General features: G+C 46.4%; 1 protein-coding gene across 1 annotated transcript in view; it reads right to left on the minus strand.

Annotated features, from left to right (window-relative positions):
• The window catches only part of E4F1 (E4F transcription factor 1), a 225,520-nt gene that overhangs the window by 202,498 nt on the left and 740 nt on the right, over positions 1-22,282 (minus strand). The window contains exons 2-3 of the mRNA XM_086940476.1: positions 4,302-4,450; positions 1,333-1,426 (exon numbers count right to left, since the gene is read on the minus strand). Coding sequence (XP_086796602.1) covers positions 1,333-1,426; positions 4,302-4,450 — 243 coding nt within the window. The remainder of the gene's footprint in view (positions 1-1,332; positions 1,427-4,301; positions 4,451-22,282) is intronic.

A 22,282-nucleotide genomic window follows, 5' to 3' on the forward strand; every position in this document is an offset into this window, starting at 1 on the left:
AAGACAGCTTTCTGCCAACCTGGAGAGATGTACCAACGACTCTCAGGAAGGAGAACAATGTGGATTGCAAACCAGAAAGGTGTCACCTCTCTCCTGGAGGAAGCCACTTGGCCCCAAAACAGAGACTTCAAAAGGTGAAGCTCCCTTTGAAGAGCAGATGTGGGACACCAGGGGAGGGCTGCCTCATTGTTGAGGTAGGCAGGCTGGCACAAACTAGTAGCCCAGAGGCAGCTACACCCCGGGGGTAGGCCAGTGAGGTCTATACACCAGGAGAGGGCTCTCGCCATTTTGGGAGTGAGCAGGACCTCCTGTTAGCAGCACAAGGACAAACAGCTGAAGAAACCTGCTGGGGCTAGTTGGTAACCTAAAGTCTACAAGTCGCTACCACTGCTGCCGTGCAGCACCGAGGACCTAGAACCGAGGCACAGAGTTGCGCCACAGTTCACTGTGCCTGGGTGTGCTGTCAGAGAGTTGCTGGGACACTCAGAAAGGAAAGTTAAGAGCCCAGGAAGGATTGAACTGTGACCGCAGCAAGTGACTGGAAGCCCTGTGGCAAATGGACTTTAGCCAAAACAGCATGTGCTTCGTCTGACGTTGACCTTGCACCCAGTACACCCACCATCTTCATGGACCGACGATGCCCTGCAGGGAGTGACGGAACAGGACAGTTTTGGGTGACTTTGGTTTCCTCCCTCTCTGGAGGGACAAACCTTTCAGCAGGAGCAAGTGGGTCCAATTATGGTAGTACAGCACTGTGGATAAACCTGGCTGGAAAATAACTTATGATCTGCTTTTACCCTCTTGAAGAAGCAGAAGAGGAGATTTGGGTAGAATCGTTTTGAGGCACAGTTGTTTATCTTTCAAGGTATGTTGCTTTGAGAGAAAACAATTTCGAAGCATCCTCAAAAGGGCTACAAACTGAATGCATGCTGTTATAACTGTCGTGTATCTGCTGCTTTCTAAACAAACGCAAAGCAGTAACACCAGTACATTTTTTTCAGAAGGAATAGATAATTTCCCAACAATTATATTAACAGAAATGAGACAAAAAAACAGCCGGTAAACAAGGTTTACACCTTGTTGCTGGGATGTCACTCCATGCAGCACACTATTTGAATTGAACCCTTTCAATCAAAAATACTACATATATGGGTACACACAGAAAATTAGCTGAACTGCAGCCCTATTTATTAAAGCACAAATTATTTCTTATGATGGCTTTCCACTGCCTGAACAGTTGCAATTCTAGCAGACTATCAAAAAGGGAAGAACTCAGTGATTAGAAAAAGAAGAATTTTAATTAAAAAGAAAATTACATTTAAAAAATCATACCAAATTCTGCCACATTGCGGATTACTTCAGACAGGGAGGATGCTTCAAGGAGAATATGGGCAACAGTTATCGATTCTTCCACGGAAGGTACTTCCTGCAAAGAAATCACAAAGATGGCATCGCAATCAGAAGTCTTTGACATGGTCATTAAAATTTATTATAATAGTTCACTTTTTTTTTGTTCTGTGAAAAACTTTGCCGTAACTAACATTTTTCCACATTTATTTCTATTTAAAAAAAAAATTCCTGCAAGAGTTTTCGTCTGGAATGCATTTACCTCTGGGGTCCAGAGACAGAAAATAGAATATGCTACAGATAAATAGCCATTTGACAGATCATCTTTTTGCTAAAAACATGAATGTTTTCACAGTCTAACGCCAACCAACAAGTAAGAGAAAACCAATAGTAAGATGTCTGCATTTCTTAGCCCAACTAACAAAGGTTACTGGACACTCCTGGCCTAGAGGGAACTGAGATAAGGACAAGAGAAGACTGGGCAGGACAAGAGGTATGTCAAGGAGTCTACTCATGGCTGCCCTTCCCTTACTTTTTTAGGTCTCGCCTCTCAATGCGCATGCGCATTGAGCAGAGCGAGACTATAGAGCTTTAAACAGACTTTACCCAACTGGCGATTTGGTGCTGTGCCCGTGCGCTTTTAGGTCAATGACCAAGCGCATTGACCTAAAATGCGCGTGCACATCATCAAATCGCCATCTGTTCCCTCAGCCGGACTCCTCCCACACCTTTGAAGTGAAGCTTAGCTTCACTTCAAAGGCCCCTGCTGCTTCACACCCTCATCGCCGCTCCGCCCCCTCCCCTGCCTGCCGTGTCGCATTTCTCCTTCCCTCTCCCCACAGCAATGCCCTCCGTCTTGGTTTTTGGTGCATTTTCTAGTACAATGATTATAAATTACATGTCCTACTGTGCCACACTTCTTTTCACTGGCGGCATATTTTAGACACTCCCACTTACATGCCTATATACCAGACACAAACTGGTAAGTAATACCTTGAACTCTTACAATGCCTTTTCGCGATGCATTGCTCGAGAGGTTTCAGTAGGGTAGCAAGTGTGCGTCAGAGCTTTAAATTCATCGTAGCAGGACAATTAAAAAAAAAATTGTTAGGAAAAATACAACGAGCACGCGTTGCAGGAGGTACATTAAATTAATCAAACCTGAGCACGGCTAGAACCACGGTACTTCGATGGATTTGATAAGCTCTCTAGACGGTTTCTAATGCTGCCAGTAGGTGGCAGAGGTTCGTAAGATTCGACACTAGAAGAGGCCGGGACGAACCTAACTTGTGTTATATGTTTTGAAGGAAATATAATTTCGAAAAACCCCGTCCAATGGACTGAATTCATTTTCGGTGTTGAAAAAGACAGCCTTTAAACCTGGGGGCCGGGATATCGAACGCACTTCTCTTCAATGGACTCGCTCATACAAAATGTATGTTAACTTATATCATCCATCAACTTAAGCTATTTTTATGTTGATTACTAAGAGGGGCCTTAATCGGTAGGGGAGACGGGAGGGCTGCAAACACATACAGCAGAGAGAGGGGCCTCAAATCTGCAGGAGCGCACCCCTGGAAGCTTTGCTGCCATAACTTAGTTGAGCATTCATTGCACGCTCATTTCAGCAACGCTACCCTTGTGCTGGGCTGCGCTGCAATCAGAGTGGTTTACAGGGGGTTTTCAATGCTCCACGCACCACTCACAAATAATTGTAATACTAACCAAATTATATAAATAACGCCTTCTATTTAAAAATCAACGGATATCTTTAAAAAAGGACAAGGTATCTCGCGCTCTTCCCGCCTCCCTTCATACACATATGCCACCCCTTCACCCCTTGCCCCGGATCTATCCCCACCCGCTGTCCTTCTCTATCCTCCGTCTGCCCCTGGGATTACTCACAGGAATCTGCCTATTCCTCCACCACCGCTCCTTCAGCAGCGTCCGTTACCAGGGCAACAATCAGGTTGAAGGGCCGTGTGCACTGTGGTTGTGCCGACATGTAAGCTCGAGTAAGTACGACCCAGGCTTAAACTTATATTGAAAAACTTCAATAGCGAGTGTCTTCATATTTTTAAGTGTGTATATTTATTTTACATTTCATAAAGTTTGATTCTATTCCTTTTTTAACTGCACAGCGTTTTAATATTTGCGAACAGAAGTGTTTTGGTTGTTACTACGTTTATCAGAAGGCTATACTTTTGTCTTTAAAGATGGCTACTTCGCTGATGTCTGACTTTACTTTCTGCTTTATGCAAACGTGCCATTATGCATTGAGCATTTTTGTATTGCCATTGGGCAAGCGCATACAAATGTATTTTATTTTTATTTTATTCATCACACACCCTCACATCCTCTCCACCCTCACAAACCCTCACCCACCGTCACACCCTCACCCCCCCCTCATCCTCACCCCCCTCACAACCCTCTCACCCTCACTCAGCCTCACACCCTCACCCTCACACCCCCTCACCCTGACACCACTCAGTGCTACAACACATGTGTGTATAGGTGCAAATGCAATGTTCTTGGATTTTCGTCACAATAAAATACACTGAACATAATCGTCACAAAATTTATTTACAAACGTTTAAGCTATTGCCATTATAAATTACAATAACTTTTATTTAAGTATTAATTATTTACAAAATTAAAAGCCATTGTTATTTGTAATATCAATACATCTAAGTCACGTAAATACAACACACATTGCATTACAAATGCTATAGGTGTCACATTTGCGAAAGTTAAAACTATTGACATTGTAACTGACAAAGCTATTAATTTTGCTATTTTCAAAACCAACACATACATTAAAAAAGTGTCGTTTACAATACCAATCGCTCAAACTTTCCTAATGCGAGACCTATTGCATTTCCAATGCTTGTTCCTTCATCCCGGCTCATTCACTCGGTCACCACTTCAAGTAAACATCCAAACTCCACGAGTACCTCTTGGTGGACAGTTGCGGTGTCCTGTGAAGTGTCCGATGTGCCTTCCTGTGCTCGCTGGCAGGACTTCTGTACTTTGTGTTGGACAAAGTCATCCAGGTTTGTGAACTCGACCTGGCAACGTCCACACTTGTGAACATCGTCTGCATCTGAAATAGAAAATAATTTATTTTGGAGAGAGCATCCACAGCTCAAGCTGGGCTCAGGCAACATAATCCATTGTCATCATGGTTTATATATTGTTTTTGACATTAGAAGCAGATGTCAAACTAGCTTGCTTGTAAATGAGTTGCATCAACAGTTTTTCCATCACACCCCATCTTCCACACTATTTTTTCTTCTAAAAACCAAAATATTTGATTTTGGTATCTCATTCGACCACCTCTTTGCTCCTGTCCCCCGGTGGAGTTAAAATGCGTTGAAAAATAGGAAATTATCTGCCTCTAATTTCTGCATACAGCACTATAACCTAACACTGGGCAGCCAATAAAAGGTCTCTACCTGCCAATTCACCGGTTTAGACCGATGGTGCAACTCAAATTCACTCCCCAGATTAACCCCAGCCTTCCCAGAACTTGCATGTAGACCCATTTTTTTCCACTGGACAACTAAAAAGCCTTGCTTTCAACCTTCATGGGAGCCCGAGTAAACCTTGATCGATTGAAAGATGCAAGAAGGGCCTTACTGTCACTCAACCTGCCCACCTTCAGACATGCTGAAGCACTCCACATTAACTTCACATCAGCAAATCTAACACAGTCAGGAGTCATGGAGGAAAAGAAGGGATACTAGGGCAGGGTGGATGGAATGCATTTGGTGAGTATGCCAGAGAAGGGAATCTTACAGATCTGCACATTTCAAAAGGCAAAGAAAACCTACTGCCCAGAGAAAGGATGGCTAAATGTTTTCCAAAACTCATTCCCTCGAACCATTTTCTAATGATTACTTGCAGGGCCATGAGATCCAGAGCAACCACAGCATCTTTCAAAATCGCTCTTCGGAAGATAGAAAATATAGAGGTGCTGCATCACTCCCTCCCTCAATCCAGATGCAAAACGGTCTTTTCCCATTTGAAACGGAGTGCTCCCCGATTAATATCTTGACAAAAGGGCAATTCTGTAATACCAGACAAACCAAGGATGAGATGATGTATACAGAGAAAATAGAACCACAAGGGATTTAAAATCTAGTCTAGAAATAGATTTACTGGGATAGCCAACCAATTTATCCTCTTGGTCTTATAGTTACTGTACCAATCGTAGTTGTAAATTCAACAAGGATTATAAAAAGATGTACATCCAGCTTTGCCTCAAACTTAAAACCAACAACCTCCACCATGGATTCAGAATATATACATTCCTCACAGAATTAAGGCTGATCACTGCGCTCATGCAGTTAGACCAAACAGACCGTGGTGGACCACACAGAAGTATCTCGTAAAGGAAAGCCTTGTTGTGTTACCAAAAAGTGCGCCAACCAGCTTCACAGATACGGCTCGACCAATGCTGCTGCACAATGGCAGATCGGATGGACTCTATTAAAGAGTTCAGAGAATCCAGCCCTGAGGAACCTGCATTCCTCTGCTCTGGGTACTGTTGTAATGGTAGGTCGCATTTAATTAATGTATCCAGTTAAATATATTTATCTAAGGTTACACCTTCCTTCGCAGTTTTGTACTGCCTTGCCTTATTCCTGTAGTACAACAGCACTTCCCCACAGTTGAAGTGTTGGAATCTTGTCATCATCCAAATCATACTACCTGGTGAGCCTGAGGGCAGAGATGTGAGAGTTGATGTTGGAAGAGGATGAAGAGAATAAAGATACCTTGTATTTGAAGACGTTTGTCCTTACTACACTGGTGACAAGGAAACTCTTCGAAAGGGGGCACATACTGTCTCCTCCCCTTCTGGTTTTTCCATCAAGCCACATTGAAAACCAAACTTTGATCACTTCTGAAAAGCAAAGTATTCCCAAAGTTACAGATTTTCTGCTACCAAAATTACTTAGAATGTAAGGTACTGGTCAGAACCCAATTGCACACCACTCAAATATTACAGCCTCAGCGTTTAGTGCGAACTACCTCACACATCAGCAGAGATAATCAGCCGTCCGCATTTACCTCAGTCTTCGTTAGCGAGCTTCCTTCCTGTTGTGAATGCCTTCCCTGGCGTAAAAGATTTGAGTGAGACTGCCTCAAAACGAATTTCTCTATGTGCTAGCATATAACACCTCTAGGGCAATTCTGACGGACCGTTCTGGCCTTGGTGTTTCTTTGCCGACCTTACAAATGGCGGTCCTGTCGCAGACCATTCTTCCAGCGAGATGCATCGCTCCAGGAACTTCCTCCGAGCACAACGCATCATCCTGAGGCGTTTTTTCGCCTTCAATCCTACCTCAAGGCATGTTGATTTCTGAACTGCAGTGTCTCCTCACTCTTCTCTTTGTAGCAGTGACACAAACATCATATGCGAGGTGTCACATAATTAAATTGGCAATGCTCATGTATGTAACCCACAAACATCACTAGCCATACCGCCTCACTGATTTCTTTGTAGCAGTGACATACATACCCTACACGACGTGTGTCAAAATAGCAAGTTTTAAACGCTTAATTTAAACTATTCGGTGACATGCACACCTGTTTTTGCAACTTTATGATTGCAACATTTCATTTGCGAGGCATGTTTAACATTGGATTTAATTTTCATCTATTTAAATTGGTGACCCACTTTTCTTATTTGTCCACCATAGGAGGATTATGGTGACAAGCACACCTTTCATCTGCATTTTAACAGTTACAATCTTGAAATAACTAATTTCAATAGAGTGTTCACTGTAATTCCAGATAAATAATTTAAAAAAAACATAATCTATACCGGTATACATTTCCTTTAAGCACGTTTATATGTTCCCAAGTTACACTGTAGTACTCAGAGGATTAAGCAAACTATGTGACATTGGCAACCTAAATGATTCCCATTTAAGAGATCAGCTGGTGCGATGCAATAATAACCAAAGAATACAAGAAAAATTACTGAAAAAACAACCTTGCCTCCAAAGCCAATGAAAACCCGAAGCCTATGAACATACTGCCCTTTGCCTCAAAGAAATAAGATCCCCTACAAAAAAAGTTAAATAAAAAAAGAAAGAGCAATAAGTAGGTAAAATTTAAAAACTCATCTACCCACTACAAAATATGTATCTGAACCTAATAAATTAAAAAGCTACTGATGTGGCAGCAGTACCACTTAGCTAACAAGCCTGTCTGCCAAGCCGGAACAGCCACCTGTAGAAAATGTAATACAAGCATCGGCATAGCCAATAGGTCTTGCCTTTTGGACCTTAGTAAGTGTTAAGACAAGCAGCATATTACCCTGGGCCTCTTGCTTCCCTCAACTAACTCATGCTGGATGACGCAAGCGACGGAAAAGACGTAATGTCAAAGAAGCTAAAAGTATTGAAACTTACCAATGAAAGGTTGCCTCGTTTCAATAATGACTGTTCCTGATGTTACAGGCCAGGAGGAAGGACAGGCATGTACAAGCTGCACTGTTAACTGTCATCTCCTAATTATAAGTGCATGACTACAAATCTCACAATGCAAAGCGGTGCGCATGCCTTCCAGCTAGGGCATGTTACAACCCTCATATATGACAGGGCACAGTCTAAATTTTGATTCTCTCCTAAAATGTACTTGCCAATATGGCCAAGAGTGTGCATAGTAAGGAAGGTGTGCATGGTCTTAATGGTGAAAAAGAATGCATCTGCATTATAGTGGTCGGAAATTTATATTAGTTGCTTAGCGTGTTCCAAAATGTAGAAAAAAGCTTAACATAAAGTAATGTCTGGCCTGTGAACAGAAGACATGAACATGGCCTGTGTTTTGTAAATGGTGTTTAAACCTCCAAAGCACTTCTCTTCGACCCCAAACTGGTTTGCACTTTAACCAGTTTAAAGAATACATAGTTGCCAAAAGAGTGCCCCAGAGATAAACCCGGATCTGGCAATAGGAACTATAATGCATCTTACTTCTGAAATGTAAACACTTCATTTGAAAAAGTAGGCTGCTGATGTGCTGCTTAAGCAAATGAAGTGCTTGAATTTCAATTGTAAAATGCAAACAATGTTCATGATCTTATCGGGCACCAGGCAGAAGGGCCCTCCTTGGGTACAGCAGGGCGAGAGGGGCTAGGGGGCATGACCCCCACTTCCATATAAGCTCCTAGGGGCAAGGCACCCTTAATCACAATATTTTTCAACATCTGGTAACAAATGTCAGTGATTTAGGTACTCAATGTAAGCATCATGCAGTTCACAGATTTCAAGTCATAGTGCCAGCATAACAGGTCACACTTTGAAACCTATTGCATAATCAATCCGGTTATCTACAGAGCTACAAAAAGACAAATCTGATTTAGCGAATGCTGTATAAAAAATATTCTAATTACAATAAAAAAAATGTACAGCACTCATGGCTTTGCTGGGCAGTAAACAGCAGATGCTACGGAAGAGGCACTTTTGATTCGGAGTCTAGTGTACTCTGTCAGTGGAATACACTGCTTCGAAACCGGATTCGGCTGGCCCAAAAGTGCGGTTTAGATGAAATTGCTTTCATTGATTTTACCTTTACAAAATTAATAGTGCCTAGAGGCAACCCTGTTCACTGTGATCACTAAATAGCGCTTTTCTTTTTATCGACATACTGGAGTGAATGCATGCAGCCCTGTACTAATATGCTGTGTGTGCACCCAGAGTTATTGCCCAGGTACCTCCTAATCCCATTGCTCGGGAGGAAGTTACCAAGCCCGCACATGGGCGATGCCCGAGTGTCACTAGTTTCAGCTTCCGATCAGCAGCACTCATGGAGAGCAGCTGGAGAAAGAGGCTGCCCAGCAGTTAAGTACCAGACAGACTAGAGCACAGCCCAGAGCGCCCTCCATGCTGCGGCAGCGCACCGTGTCTGAGGAGCGAGATAAGCAAGACACAACAGAGGAGGGAGGGGCTATTTTAGGACCTCAAAGAGGGCATGAAGTATGCCAAGGAGGCTCGTGTAACTGGCTCCATTTCAGATAGTTGCTGCAAGACAGCGTTATAGCCTATGACCTGTGCTGCCACTGTAAGATAATACTATCCCATCTGGGCGGAGCAGGGTCTAATGCGCAGGCATGACAGAGCACACAACAGGAGAATGAGCTGAGGGTTATCACGGAAAACGGGAAGGGTTTGGGAGCGGTGAATTTACAAGGACAGCATGAGGAGAGGACGGGTGGCTCTCCTCAAAGGAAGAAAATTGAGCACCAAATTATTCCCCGACTGATTGGGAGGAGGTGATGGGGTTAGAAAAGATCGGAGTAAAGAGCGAAAGCAACATACACCAATCCAAATATAAGGTCTACTATGACAAACAAGCATTTGCAATGCAATGGTCTCGGCATCATTAAAGGTAGAGCTATTGGCATTTCTCATGACATTTCTTTTTTTTTCTTTAAATCATAAATAAATGGCATTGTCATTTACATTGCCAATACACAGCACTCTGCACTCAACAACACACACCACTCTGCACCTGCACTCGCTACTCCCTGCACTCGCTACTCCCTGCACTCGCTACTCCCTGCACTCACTACTCCCTGCACTCACTACTCCCTGCACTCACTACTCCCTGCACTCACTACTCCCTGCACTCACTACTCCCTGCACTCACTACTCCCTGCACTCACTACTCTCTGCACTCACTACTCTCTGCACTCACTACTCTGCACTCACTACTCTGCACTCACTACTCTGCACTCACTACTCTGCACTCACTACTCACTACTCAGCATTCTCCCTTCCGTAGTGTAAATGCCCTTCACGACCGGATGCAGTATGTAGGTACTCTCAAATATTTCTTGGCACCTACGATGCAAGACTGTGTGTTGGATCTAGGAGGACATATATAGCACAGTTTTGTTTCACTCATTGCACTAGCACTGTGCTTTTATCCTCTCTTCTCCGTTTGATTAAACACATAAGCCAGCATGTAAACATTTGTATTAATGCTTCGCACGGACTGCATCCACAGGTAAACACTTGCTTTTCATTTTTTGGCTTTCATGCACATGTTATTTTTCAGGGTTTTTCGGTACGTTATTATTTCACACATCTGATTTAAGCTTTTCGATTTTCAGTGCCCATCACAGCTTTAGCATTCATGTTTAACTTCTTTTTATTCGTTCTGTCCACATTATTTTTACTTCCTTGAAGCATGGCACTGTATGAGCAAGTGCGTGCATGGGCGCTGGTGTGTGTCTGTGTGAATGCACGACAGCAGCTGCCCACAGCAAGCGCGATCGCGTGTCAAATCGCCCTCCAAGGCGATGCGCGCGGCCAGGAGTGTCTCCTGGGAAGCACACTCGCTAACAATAAGTTCTCGGCGACAACGCGCTTCCGCGCGTTTAGCCGAGACCTAAAAAGCATGGCGGGAAGCACCAACAATGGACATGAAAAAGTAATATCCCCTTGGTCTCATTCAACCGAATTATTGGAAAGGTGTTGTAATGGTGGATTCTCCTGTTGAAAGGTTTGTAAATTTTTGTACAGTCTATGTTAGTTTAGATAAACATTGGAAGGTGACATGTGAACCTTCCAATCCATCAGAAATTCAAAGTAAACCAAGGGAAAAGGTTTACATTGCCTTTTCAGCTCTATACAATGTGCTAGACAGCGAAAAGGGTTCTCGATTGTACTTACTGACAATTTTTCCAAAGGATCCGTTAGTGCATAAGAAAGGGTGATGGAACAAGAGTGCTATTGCAAACCAGATCAAGAGAGGGTTCGGCAAGAACAGAGAAAGTCAAGTGTAGACGATGACGGAATTGACTTTGATGACTGTGCAAGGAAAATACAATGTCCAGAACAAGGTCAGGCTGAACTAAATCAAACTGGGGTCAAGCTAACCTGGCTGATTAAACCGGTCGGAGGATGCAGGTTTCCAATTCAAGGAGGACCAGGCCTGGCAGTTCAGGCTGGACTGTTCCCATGGGGAACAGGGTCCAGACTGATTTGCATATGGCTGGGTCTGAACTGGAAGGGCATGGGAGCCAAAAAATGATCGATTTAGGCCCAGATCTATGTACTGGGGTGAATGTTTGGCATTGTGCAGCATTCTGTCCATCAATTGTTCTTTTAGCATTTAACATGTATATAGGTCACTGCATAAATAAGTTAATTTTATCATATCTATTTATCTAGAATTGCTTCACTATTGAATTATAATAAGGAAAAATAAATAAAAACAAATAAATTAGCCTAAAGCACAACATATGCAAGTCTGAGTTTAATATAACGTAAATCTAGATATATTACCACCCGTATACAAATAAACCTTCCATGTACCCATGTATCATATTTATTACTTTACTCATACTTCAGCATCTTCTATGGACTACCCTTTAGCTCACCCTAGGTCCCGCTCAATATATCCTCTACCCCACTGACTCATTTCACTACTCTCTTCAATGCACTACCCTATTTCTCACCCTATACCTCTCTGAATAGATCCCCTACCGGAACCGACTCAACCCAGATTCCATTCTACTTCTATGATCTCCAAAATAACCATTTCAAGACTATTCCTGCTCTACTTCTCCTTGCATCATTTCAAACCTCTCCATATTCATCTCATTCACACAAGCATTTCTAAACCCTTTCCTCATATATCCCTCCTAGACTCATTCGATAGCTCATCTCTCTTCCTAATCCGTTTCAAGAGACTCTACCCTCCTCCATCTCTACTTTACTCATCCCAAACCTCCCCATACTGCTATGATCTCCAAATAAACACTTTCTAAACAGTTTCCTCTTCTAGCCCTCTACTACTCTTTTTAAACCAACTAACAGACTCACACGTCCACCTCGCAAATTTTATTTTTATATTTGCCTATACTAATTCACCACTAATACTTTTTGGGTTGAAAAGTAGCATGCTGCTCGCCAAAAACAACGCTCAACACCTCGTCTGGGGTAGTAAGCACTATATGAATGCAATTAATATGACAATTAGTTTAAACAAAAAACTTCCAACGGCGGACCACAGGTTCAGCACCTCAATCCCAGTTGCAATGTATTGTATAGTCCTGTGCATCCGCTTCTGGCCCTAGCCACTGTTCAGCGCCACTGGAATCCAGAGAAGATAAAAATGCTTTGTATGGAAGGTGCACCAGAAATGGAGTTGATATCACAAATTCAGTCGATATATTGTTCTTTCTTTGTCAATTAGTGTTCACAAGGATAAGGAAAGCAGTTGTTTTTCCTTGCTGGTACTTTCTGCTGGGAACTTCTGCCCATCACGGACTTTGTTGAAAATCGTCAGGAGAACAATCCACACAGGCGGGGAACGCTGAGGGGAAACGGAGAACAGCAGCAGCAGGGGTCAGGACTGCGAGATCCAGCATACCAAGCGCTTTCACAACTCAGCGCAGCTGGTGTCTCTTCCCGCCCCCCTCCCAATATATTAACAAGCCCTCCCCCACGGATCGCGGGACGGAGCACGGGGCGAAGCCTGGGCAAAGGGCGGGCCATTTGAGGCGGTTAGAGGTCGGCAGAGACCGGACCGGGCCACCTCCCTTTCAACCATTTACCAGGAATCCATTGCTTCTTATTGTGACCAAGGATGACAACGATGGAAACAAGGAGCAAAAGCACGCAGGCGGCTACAGGAGCCACAAAAGGTACTCTGGACAATTACTTTGTAAAAGCGGGGTCATTATTGATCAACGAAATTACAATTCTCGAAAGGCGCATTTCCCAAGAAATTGACTGGGTGAGAAGGTCCTCCATGAGCCCCCTTGCACAAGCCAAGACTCCAACTAACAGACTCAATTAAACTGAGCCAACTGGCACTAGCAACGGGGCAACTAGGAATAGCAAGCACGCTATGAACTTAGACTTGTCCATCTCTAGCTCCCACACTAGTCTAAAGGAAGCAAGTGACCTTGATGACATGAGTTTGTTAAACCTCCCACCAGTCCAACTCCAGCCAGCCCAAATTTCCAACCCCGACCACGATTTAGACGTGGTAATTACCAATGACAGAGTTATACTGCAGGGGTTAAGGGAAGGAGCGGTACCTAAAGTGAAAAATAGGGCACAGAAAAGTGGCGGGAGGAAGACAAAAACCACAAAGAAGAACCCTAACCCGAAGATAAATAGTCATGGACCAAGCATAACGGGATTACGCCTATTGAGGGAGCTGAGGCAACCCGATCAGAGTCTCAGACTGCTGTGTCTTTACAACATACCACTATTAATCCTCATGACATTTCGGGCGAAGATATTACTTTGGCCGACATAGGATCACTCCTGAGAACCTTATTGTGCCCTTTAGAAGCACGGCTAATTAAAATGGAAGCCAGGCTAGTGAATATAGAGAAATTTACGGCCCTATTAGCCGATAATCCCAAAACAGACAATAAAATAGAGGACACGGGTGGCAGATCAGGGACAGTGACTAAGATATAGAGAGGTGCCCTAGCCAACAGCAACACGGGGAGAAGCACATGCCCTTTAGTACAGCAGGACAAACCAACTGCCCCCTCAAATAAGATCATGCAACCTAGTACTAACATAGCTACTCCCAACCATCCACAGGTCTCACCTCCCAAAATCATTTCTATCCAGCCTAAGGCTTACATTCCTGCCCCTACCTTACCCCAAAAAGCAGTCACACTGACAGATGAGTCTCTAGTGAACAAAAAAAAGCCAAGAGCAGTGAACTTGCCGCCGGAGGGCAGCCATTACACAGTAATCTTAGCAGGGGCGCCAGAGTTAAAAACAACACTGATAGAATCCACCGCTTCTCTTAAGAACAAGGTGTTGGACTGGCTATCCAAGTATAGACCTCTACTGCAGGGTATAACTAGTGATGTCCTTATGGTAAGAAGGGTCCCGTGGGTGAGCACTACTAGAAAAACTATCAAAGGAGATTGTGTCCTGTTCAGCTTCAGATACCCCATGACCGTTTCTCACATCTGTGGCTGGAATTACGAGGACCAGGGAACCAACATTCAGTCCCTACGTCTCCTTTTTTTAACCTCGGCTGACATATGCCTACGAGGAGGAGGGATGGGGGGAGTCGCCCTGAGGCAGGTGGGAGAGGGGACTTCTACTATCCAAGTCGCCACCAACAAGTGTATTATCCTCCAAACACCAAAGAAGAGGGATGGGGAATCTGTCAAAGAGGTGGAGGCGGTTGGAGGAGAAGAGAGAGCCGATTATCGCCACCCCAGATTCCAACACCATACATATATCCCCCTGTCTAACAGGTTCAGTCACTTGGATATGATAGATTGACAGTCCAGGCAGAATGTCACCAGGGATAACTTGTACCTAAGGGAGGGTGCGGAGGCAGATTTTATTCTCCCTGGACACACATCTGACCCAATGCTAGACTTGGGCTAGTTTGTCGACAAAAATCAAATTAATGCAGACCCCCCCTATAAACTCGGAGACAAGGGTACCTAGAGATACTCGGTCCCCTAGTGGTGATCGGACTCCCGTGGTAACATTCGTGGTCAATTCAAGTAACAATGTTATGTCACCAAAACTGGTCCCGACTTCAAAACCACCATCCTTGAAGCTAATTTCGTGGAATATGGCTGGCCTAGGCAATAAGCTAGACCTACACGAATGGACCGCTTTTGTGGATAACGGGGATGTATGTTCCAGGAGACCTGGGCAAGGGAAGAATATTCCCGACGGGGTTACCTGGCATTTTCCATTCCCGCAAAGTGGGCGGGAAAGGGCCGTCCCTCTGGCGGACTCACAACATGGGTGGCGACCCATTTGGGCTGTCAGGCAGCACGCCTTCCCCTGCATCTGAGGACATACTAGTGGTCTTGTTAGAATGGCCTAACTCAGCCAGACTTGCCGTGATAAATGTTTATTCAAGGCCGGTCAACATAACACGCGAATCGCCCACCATCGAGGAACTATCAGCTTACCTTAGTGAAATTCCTAGGGGCACCCCATTCTTTGTTGGTGGGGACTTGAATTCACATTTTGAGCCCCTAGCAGGCCTCTTGGATGGTTTTTCGATGGAAGAGGATGCAAGGTGGGCGGTTCCCCCCCTCAGTGGCACCCCCTCCCAGAGCTTGGACACCTCTAGCCTTACAGATTACTGCCCTAACTCTCAAGCACGGAGTTAGAGCCTGCAATGGGCGTATCAAATCTGATATACCGAGCAGACACACCTACAACAGAGTGAGAAGGGAGTCGCGCTTGGACTATGTCCTTGTACAACTTTCTGCATGGTCGCATATCATTGACTTTAGGGTAGCAAAAAGAGCAGACAGCGACCACAATGCTCTAGAACTAGATTTTGCCCACCCTGGTATGGAGGTCAGTGATCAAATCATGGCGGTGACCAAACTTGAGCTCCTCCTTGAAAACAACAGAAGGAGAATTAGGTGGGAAAAACTAACTGCTAGCCGTGAGAAGCTTCCAAAACTTTATGCTGGAATAATTCCGACCTTGGAAAAAGTGGGTAACTTAATTGATGAAATCCGCAATGAGGACACCCACAAATTAATATATCTGGCTCACGAGGATCTTATTAGGACCATGGCGGATGATCTTTTTACCGAACCCCAATGCAAAAGTGGGGGACCACATTGCAAGTCCTCATGGTATAATGCCGCATGCCGCAAGGCAAAGGGAGAACTCCTCTTATGTATTAAGGAGGGCAAAGGCAGAGGGGAGATACAGGCCAGTAGACGGGCATACAAGAAACTGGTCGCCCAGGCCAAGATTGAATGGGAGGAGGGCCAGTGGGAGGAACTCTCTAGTTCCCTAGCTACCAGGGATTATCCAAGTTTTGGCAAATTGTCAATGGGGGCTCTGGGCACTTACTTTCAGCAATTGAACCAAATATTGCACCCGGGGTGTGGCAGGCGCACTTCCAATCGCTCTACACCTCGGATGCTGGGGACACTTGTAATCCACTCCCAAGTACGCCAATGCGCTGCAAAGGCAACTTGTTTACATTAAAGGAGGTGCGAGCAGCCATCGCGGGACTGGCATCTGGTAAGGCCCCTGGATTGGACGGTCTCCCAGGTGACCTGTTCAAGCAGGAGCCTGACGTATGGGCCCCCTATCTTGTCACAATATTTAATGCTGTCCTGTTGGGCATGGAGATCCCTAGTACTTGGCTGGGGGCAGAGGTGGTTCCTATATTCAAGAAGGGCTCGCCTCTGCTCCCAGCCAACTACAGGCCCATCAGCTTAATAGACGTGTCCCAGAAGCTTTTTGGCAGGCTTATGTTAGATCGCCTTCAGGCTTGGTTAGAAGAAGCGGACACTCTTAGTCCTTATCAGGCAGAATTTAGAAGGGGGGTGTCCACAATAGATCAGATTTTCCGCCTAAACCTCATCTATTGGAGGACGGCGCTATTCGAGGGGGGCAGCTTGTACACGGTTTTCGTGGACTTGCGAGCCGCCTTCGACTTGGTGCCTAGAATGAAATTGTGGAGTGTGCTCGCTGAGATGGGGGTTCCATCTGATATCCTTGAAATTCTACAGAGACTGCATCGGAACAACTTTGCACGTGTCAGGTGTGGAAGAAATGGCAAACTAACAGATAGATTCCCCGTTGACAGAGGGGTGAGATAGGGATGTGTGCTTGCACCGACCCTGTTCTGCCTCTTTGTCAAAGGGGTAATCGCCCACCTGAATGGGATTGAACACACCGATGCTCCCAAATTGAATGGCAGCAAGGTGCCCGCAATCATGTTCGCGGACGACACCCTGCTGCTGTCCAAAACCCCAATGGGGATTCAGCAAATTCTTGACTCTTTCTTGCTATTCTGTACGGAGAGGGGCCTAGAGATCAATGTTCTAAAAACAAAATATATGATCCTAAATCCCACCTCGAAGACACGTCCCAATCCACGGCTTGGCTCATCACGCTTAGAGAGGGTTTCGACATTTGAATATCTAGGTGTAACCTTAAACGAGAACATGACATGAGGACACACCAGACCCAGGCAAACTTGAAATTTTTGCAGATCGCGGGAGGGATCACAAGGATGTTGACTAAATCAACACATCGTCCACTGGGCCCAGTTATCCAGATCTATAAAGCCCAGGCACGGGGTGCTGTAACCTACGGGGCTGAACTTTGGGGTCACACTTCAGCCCTAAATTTGATGACAACTGAAAACAAATTCATCAGACAATTGGTTGCACTTCCATCAAGCACGCCGCTACTCCCCTTGAGACTAGACCTGGGACTCAGACCAATTATAGAGGAACTGGGTCTTAAACCTTTAACATTTTGGCGAAAACTATGGAGCAGCGAGGAACTTATCAACTACAGGTCAGAGCTCAAGGAGTTTCTAATCCAACCAAAAGCTATCCAGATTCCTTGGCTAAAATACATAAAAACATCGTGTGAGAGTCTAGGGTTCTCGGAATTATGGACTGACCCAGCGAACGCATCTGCCAGGATACCACGTAAAGTTCTGTCAAAAGCTCATTATGATCTAAAACTTACCATTGCTTTAGACAGCAAGCGTGAGGGTTCACTGACGACTCTATTTACTCAAAGTAAAGATTCCTACTGCCTGGAGAGTGCACTGGATGGGATGACCCCTGTGTTAACCAGGAAGCTATTTCTCCAGTGGAGATACGGCACATTGCCCCTTAGGTCTTTCACCAGCTCCTGGACATCGCCACCAACTACTAAGCAATGCCCGGCATGTGCTCTCGCTGTGGAAAGTGATTTATATGTGGTCCTATTTTGCAAGGCCTACCAAGACATCAGAAAATACTGGCTTGTCCCCCTTATCAAAAACTTTGGTTGCAGACACTTCTCCCCCATGTACAGAATTTTAAAATCCGATGTTTCACCCCTAACTGTTTTTGCACTGGCGAAATACCTCACAGCCATGTGGTTTATCCGTACCCGCATCTTGAAAGCGGAGCTGGGCCCTTAACAATTTCATTTTATTTTATCTTTATCTCACTCATGTTTCTCAGCTTACTGCTCACGGACTACTTTTATACTGCCAGCCCTTTTTTTAACTAATGTTTTAAAATGACTGTGATTTTTTGTATATCTTTGATGGTCTAATTGATCGAAATAAAGATTGAAACTATAAGTTGTATTTTGCCAGGTTAATAACCCTCACGTCAAGGTTTCAGGTTTAATCAATTCCCAATAGATAATCTCGTATTACGGGGTTCCCAGGCATGGTAGTAATACTTTGGATTCATCCTGGACTCCTTCCTCACGATGACCAAGCAAGTCAACATCATCTCATCATCTTGCTTCAACACCCTGCGCATGCTCCGAAAAATCTTCCGGTGGATCCCCACTGAAACCAGAAAGACCGTCACCCAAGCCCTCGTTACCAACCGACTGGACTACGGAATCGCCCTATACGCAGGAACCACAGCCAAACTTTAGAAACGACTACAGCGTATACAGAACGCCTCCGCACGACTCATCCTCGACATCCCCCGCCACAGCCACATATCCGCCCACCTGAGAAACCTGCACTGGCTCCCAGTCAACAAGAGGATTACGTTCAGTCTCCTCACCCACACACACAAAGCGCTCCACGACAAAGGCCCCGAATACCTCAACAGCCGTCTTTGGTTCTACACCCCCACTCGCCAGCTCCGCTCCGCCAACCTCGCCCTCGCCACCGTCCCACGAATCCGCAAAACCACCACCAGAGGAAGATAGTTCTCCTACCTGGCAGCCAAAACAAGGAACTCCCTCCCGGCACACCGAAGACTGACCCAGAACCATCTCACCATCAAGAGACACCTCAAGACCTGGCTATTCGAGCAGAAAGCGACCCCCCCTTCAGCACCTTGAGACCCTCACGGGTGAGTAGCGCGCTCTATAAATGTACAAATGTATTGATTGATTGATTCTTGTTGGCTACCATGCCTGGGAACCCCATAATACGATATTACCAATTGGGAATTGGATTAAACCTGGAAATCCTGACAGGAGGGTGATTATCCTGGTGAAATACTATCAATCAATCAATCAATCAGTGACACTTATTAAGCGCGCTACATACCCGTAGGGTCTCAAGGCGCTGGGGGGAGGGGGGGTGCCGCTATTGCTCGAACAGCCAGGTCTTCAGCTTCTTCCTGAAGGGGAGGTGGTCTTGGGTCAGGCGCAGGTCGGACGGGAGGGAGTTCCAGGTCTTGGCAGCCAGGTAGGAGAAGGACCTTCCTCCTGTGGTCGCTCTTCGGATGCGGGGGACGGCGGCGAGGGCGTGGTTGGCTGATCGGAGGTGGCGTTTGGGAGCGTAGAAGTTGACTCGGCTGTTGAGGTAGCTCGGGCCTTGGTCGTGTAGGGCTTTGTGTGCGTGGGTGAGGAGGCGGAAGGTGATTCTCTTGTTGACGGGGAGCCAGTGAAGGTCTCTCAGGTGTCCGGAGATGTGGCTGGATCGTGGGATGTCGAGGATTAGTCTGGCTGAGGCGTTTTGGATCCGCTGGAGTCTCTTCTGGAGCTTGACGGTGGTCCCGGCGTAGAGGGCGTTGCCGTAGTCCAGTCGGCTGGTGACGAGGGCCTGGGTGACGGTCTTCCTGGTCTCTGTGGGGATCCACCAGAAGATCTTCCGTAGCATGCGTAGGATGTTGAAGCACGCCGAGGAGACGCTGTTGACTTGCCTGGTCATGGCGAGGGAGGAGTCCAGGATGAAGCCCAGGTTTCGTGCATGGTCTGTCGGTTTGGGTGCGGTGCCCAGGGCGGGAGGCCACCAGGAGTCGTCCCAGGCGGAGGGTGAGGAGCCCAGGATGAGGACCTCCGTCTTGTCCGAGTTCAGTTTCAGGCGGCTGGTCGTCATCCACTCGGCTACCTCTCTCATCCCTTCGTGCAGGTTGGCTCTGGCGGCGGCGGGGTCGTTGGTCAGGGAGAGGATCAGCTGGGTGTCGTCGGCGTAGGAGATTATGCTGAGGTGGTGTTTGCGTACGATGGCCGCGAGGGGGCTCATGTAGACGTTGAAGAGGGTGGGGCTCAGTGATGATCCTTGGGGGACGCCGCAGATGACTTCGGAGGCCTCTGACTTGTACGGTGGTAGGCGGACTCTCTGTGTTCTTCCGTCGAGGAAGGAGATGATCCATTCCAGCGCCTTGTCCTGGATTCCGATGTTGCTGAGGCGCCGTACTAGAGTGCGGTGGCAGACCGTGTCGAATGCCGCGGAGAGGTCTAGGAGGATGAGGGCCGCTGTTTCTCCATTGTCCATCAGGGCTCGGATGTCATCGGTGGCGGCGATGAGGGCGGTCTCGGTGCTGTGTTTGGCTCGGAATCCGGACTGTGAAGGGTCGAGGGATCCGTTCGTCTCGAGGAAGGCGGCCATCTGCTTGTTGACGGTCTTCTCGATGACTTTGGCTGGAAACGGGAGAAGCGAGATGGGGCGGTAGTTCTTGAGGTCGGTGGGGTCCGCTGTTGGTTTCTTGAGGAGAGCGCTGAGCTCGGCGTGTTTCCAGCCTTCAGGGAAGATGGCGGTGTCGAAGGAGGTGTTGATGATGTCTCGCAGGTGGGGTGCGATGACAGCGTCGGCTTTGTTGAAGACGTGGTGAGGGCAGGGGTCGGTCGGTGATCCGGAGTGGATGGAGTTCATCGTGCGGATGGTGTCTTCGGTGCTGATCGGGGTCCAGGCGTGGAGGGTGGTGGTGGGGGGGGGTGGCTGGTCGGTCGTGGTGTGCGTTGGTTGGTTGTTGAAACTGCTGTGTATGTCCGCGATCTTGTTGTGGAAGTATGAGGCGAGGGAGTTGCAGAGGTCTTGCGATGGGGTGATGTCGTTGTTTCCTGCGCTGGGGTTGGAAAGCTCTTTCACGATGTTGAAGAGTTCCTTGCAGTTGTGTGCGTTGTTGTCCAGCCGGTCCTTGAATGCTGTTTTCTTGGCGGCGCGGATCAGCTGGTGGTGTTTCCGGGTGGCAAGCTTGTAGGAGGACCTGTTGTTCGTTGTCGGTTCCCTTTTCCAGACTTTCTCGAGGGCTCGGCAGTTCTTCTTGGAGCTCTTGAGTTCGTCGGTGAACCAAGGGGCCTTCTTGCTGCCGGGTCTGCTAGGCGGGGTCCTCAGCGGGGCGAGTTCGTCCGCGCAGTTGCTGATCCACTTCGTGAGGTTGTCGGCGGCCTGGCTGGGGTTCGCTGAGCTGGCAGGAGGGTGTTGGCTCAGGGAGGTGGCGAGTTGGTCTGCTGTGATCTTGTTCCAGCTTCTGCGGGCGGCCTGTTGCTGGTGTTGGTGGGTCGTCGTTCTCTTGAAGGTGAAGTGGATGCAGCTGTGGTCCGTCCATTGAAGCTCTGTGGCGTGGCTGAAGTCGATGTCTGTGCTGGATGAGAAGACGGCGTCGAGTGTGTGTCCGGCGAGGTGGGTGGGGGTAGACACCAGTTGCTTGAGTCCCAGGTTGGCGAGGTTGTCGAGCAGGGTGCTGGTGTGGTGGTCGTTGTTGTTCTCCAGATGGAAACAACTGCTGTTTTAGGTTTAATCAATTTCCAATTAGTAATCTCGTATTACGGGGTTCCCAGCCCAGGCATGGTAGCCAACAAGATATAACCAATTGGGAATTGATTTAACCTGAAACCCTAACGTGAGGGCGATTATCTTAACGAAATACTACAACTGCTATCCCTGTGAACACTCTAATTGACATACAAAGCCCTGATGAAGTTCTTACTGTGATCAGAGCGAAACACGTTGGCCGATTTTAATCTATTTACAAATAAAGAACAATATATGGACTGAATTTGCGATTTCTGCTCCATTTCTGGTGCACCTACCATACAAAGCAATTTTATAATTAGTATTCAAATGTATACATGCCAACCCAGATTTAAAAGGTTTCATGATTTATTGCCAACATTGTTATTTTACCCTTTTTCCTCTTAAAAAATTACGATCTTTGTCTCAAACCTCCATCCTTCTAACTGACTCCACCAGTCCCATAGGGTCAAGCTTGAAGCCATTCTTATCCAGT

The sequence above is a fragment of the Lissotriton vulgaris genome, chromosome 10 (assembly GCF_964263255.1).
Source record: "Lissotriton vulgaris chromosome 10, aLisVul1.2, whole genome shotgun sequence".
NCBI lineage: Eukaryota > Metazoa > Chordata > Amphibia > Caudata > Salamandridae > Lissotriton > Lissotriton vulgaris.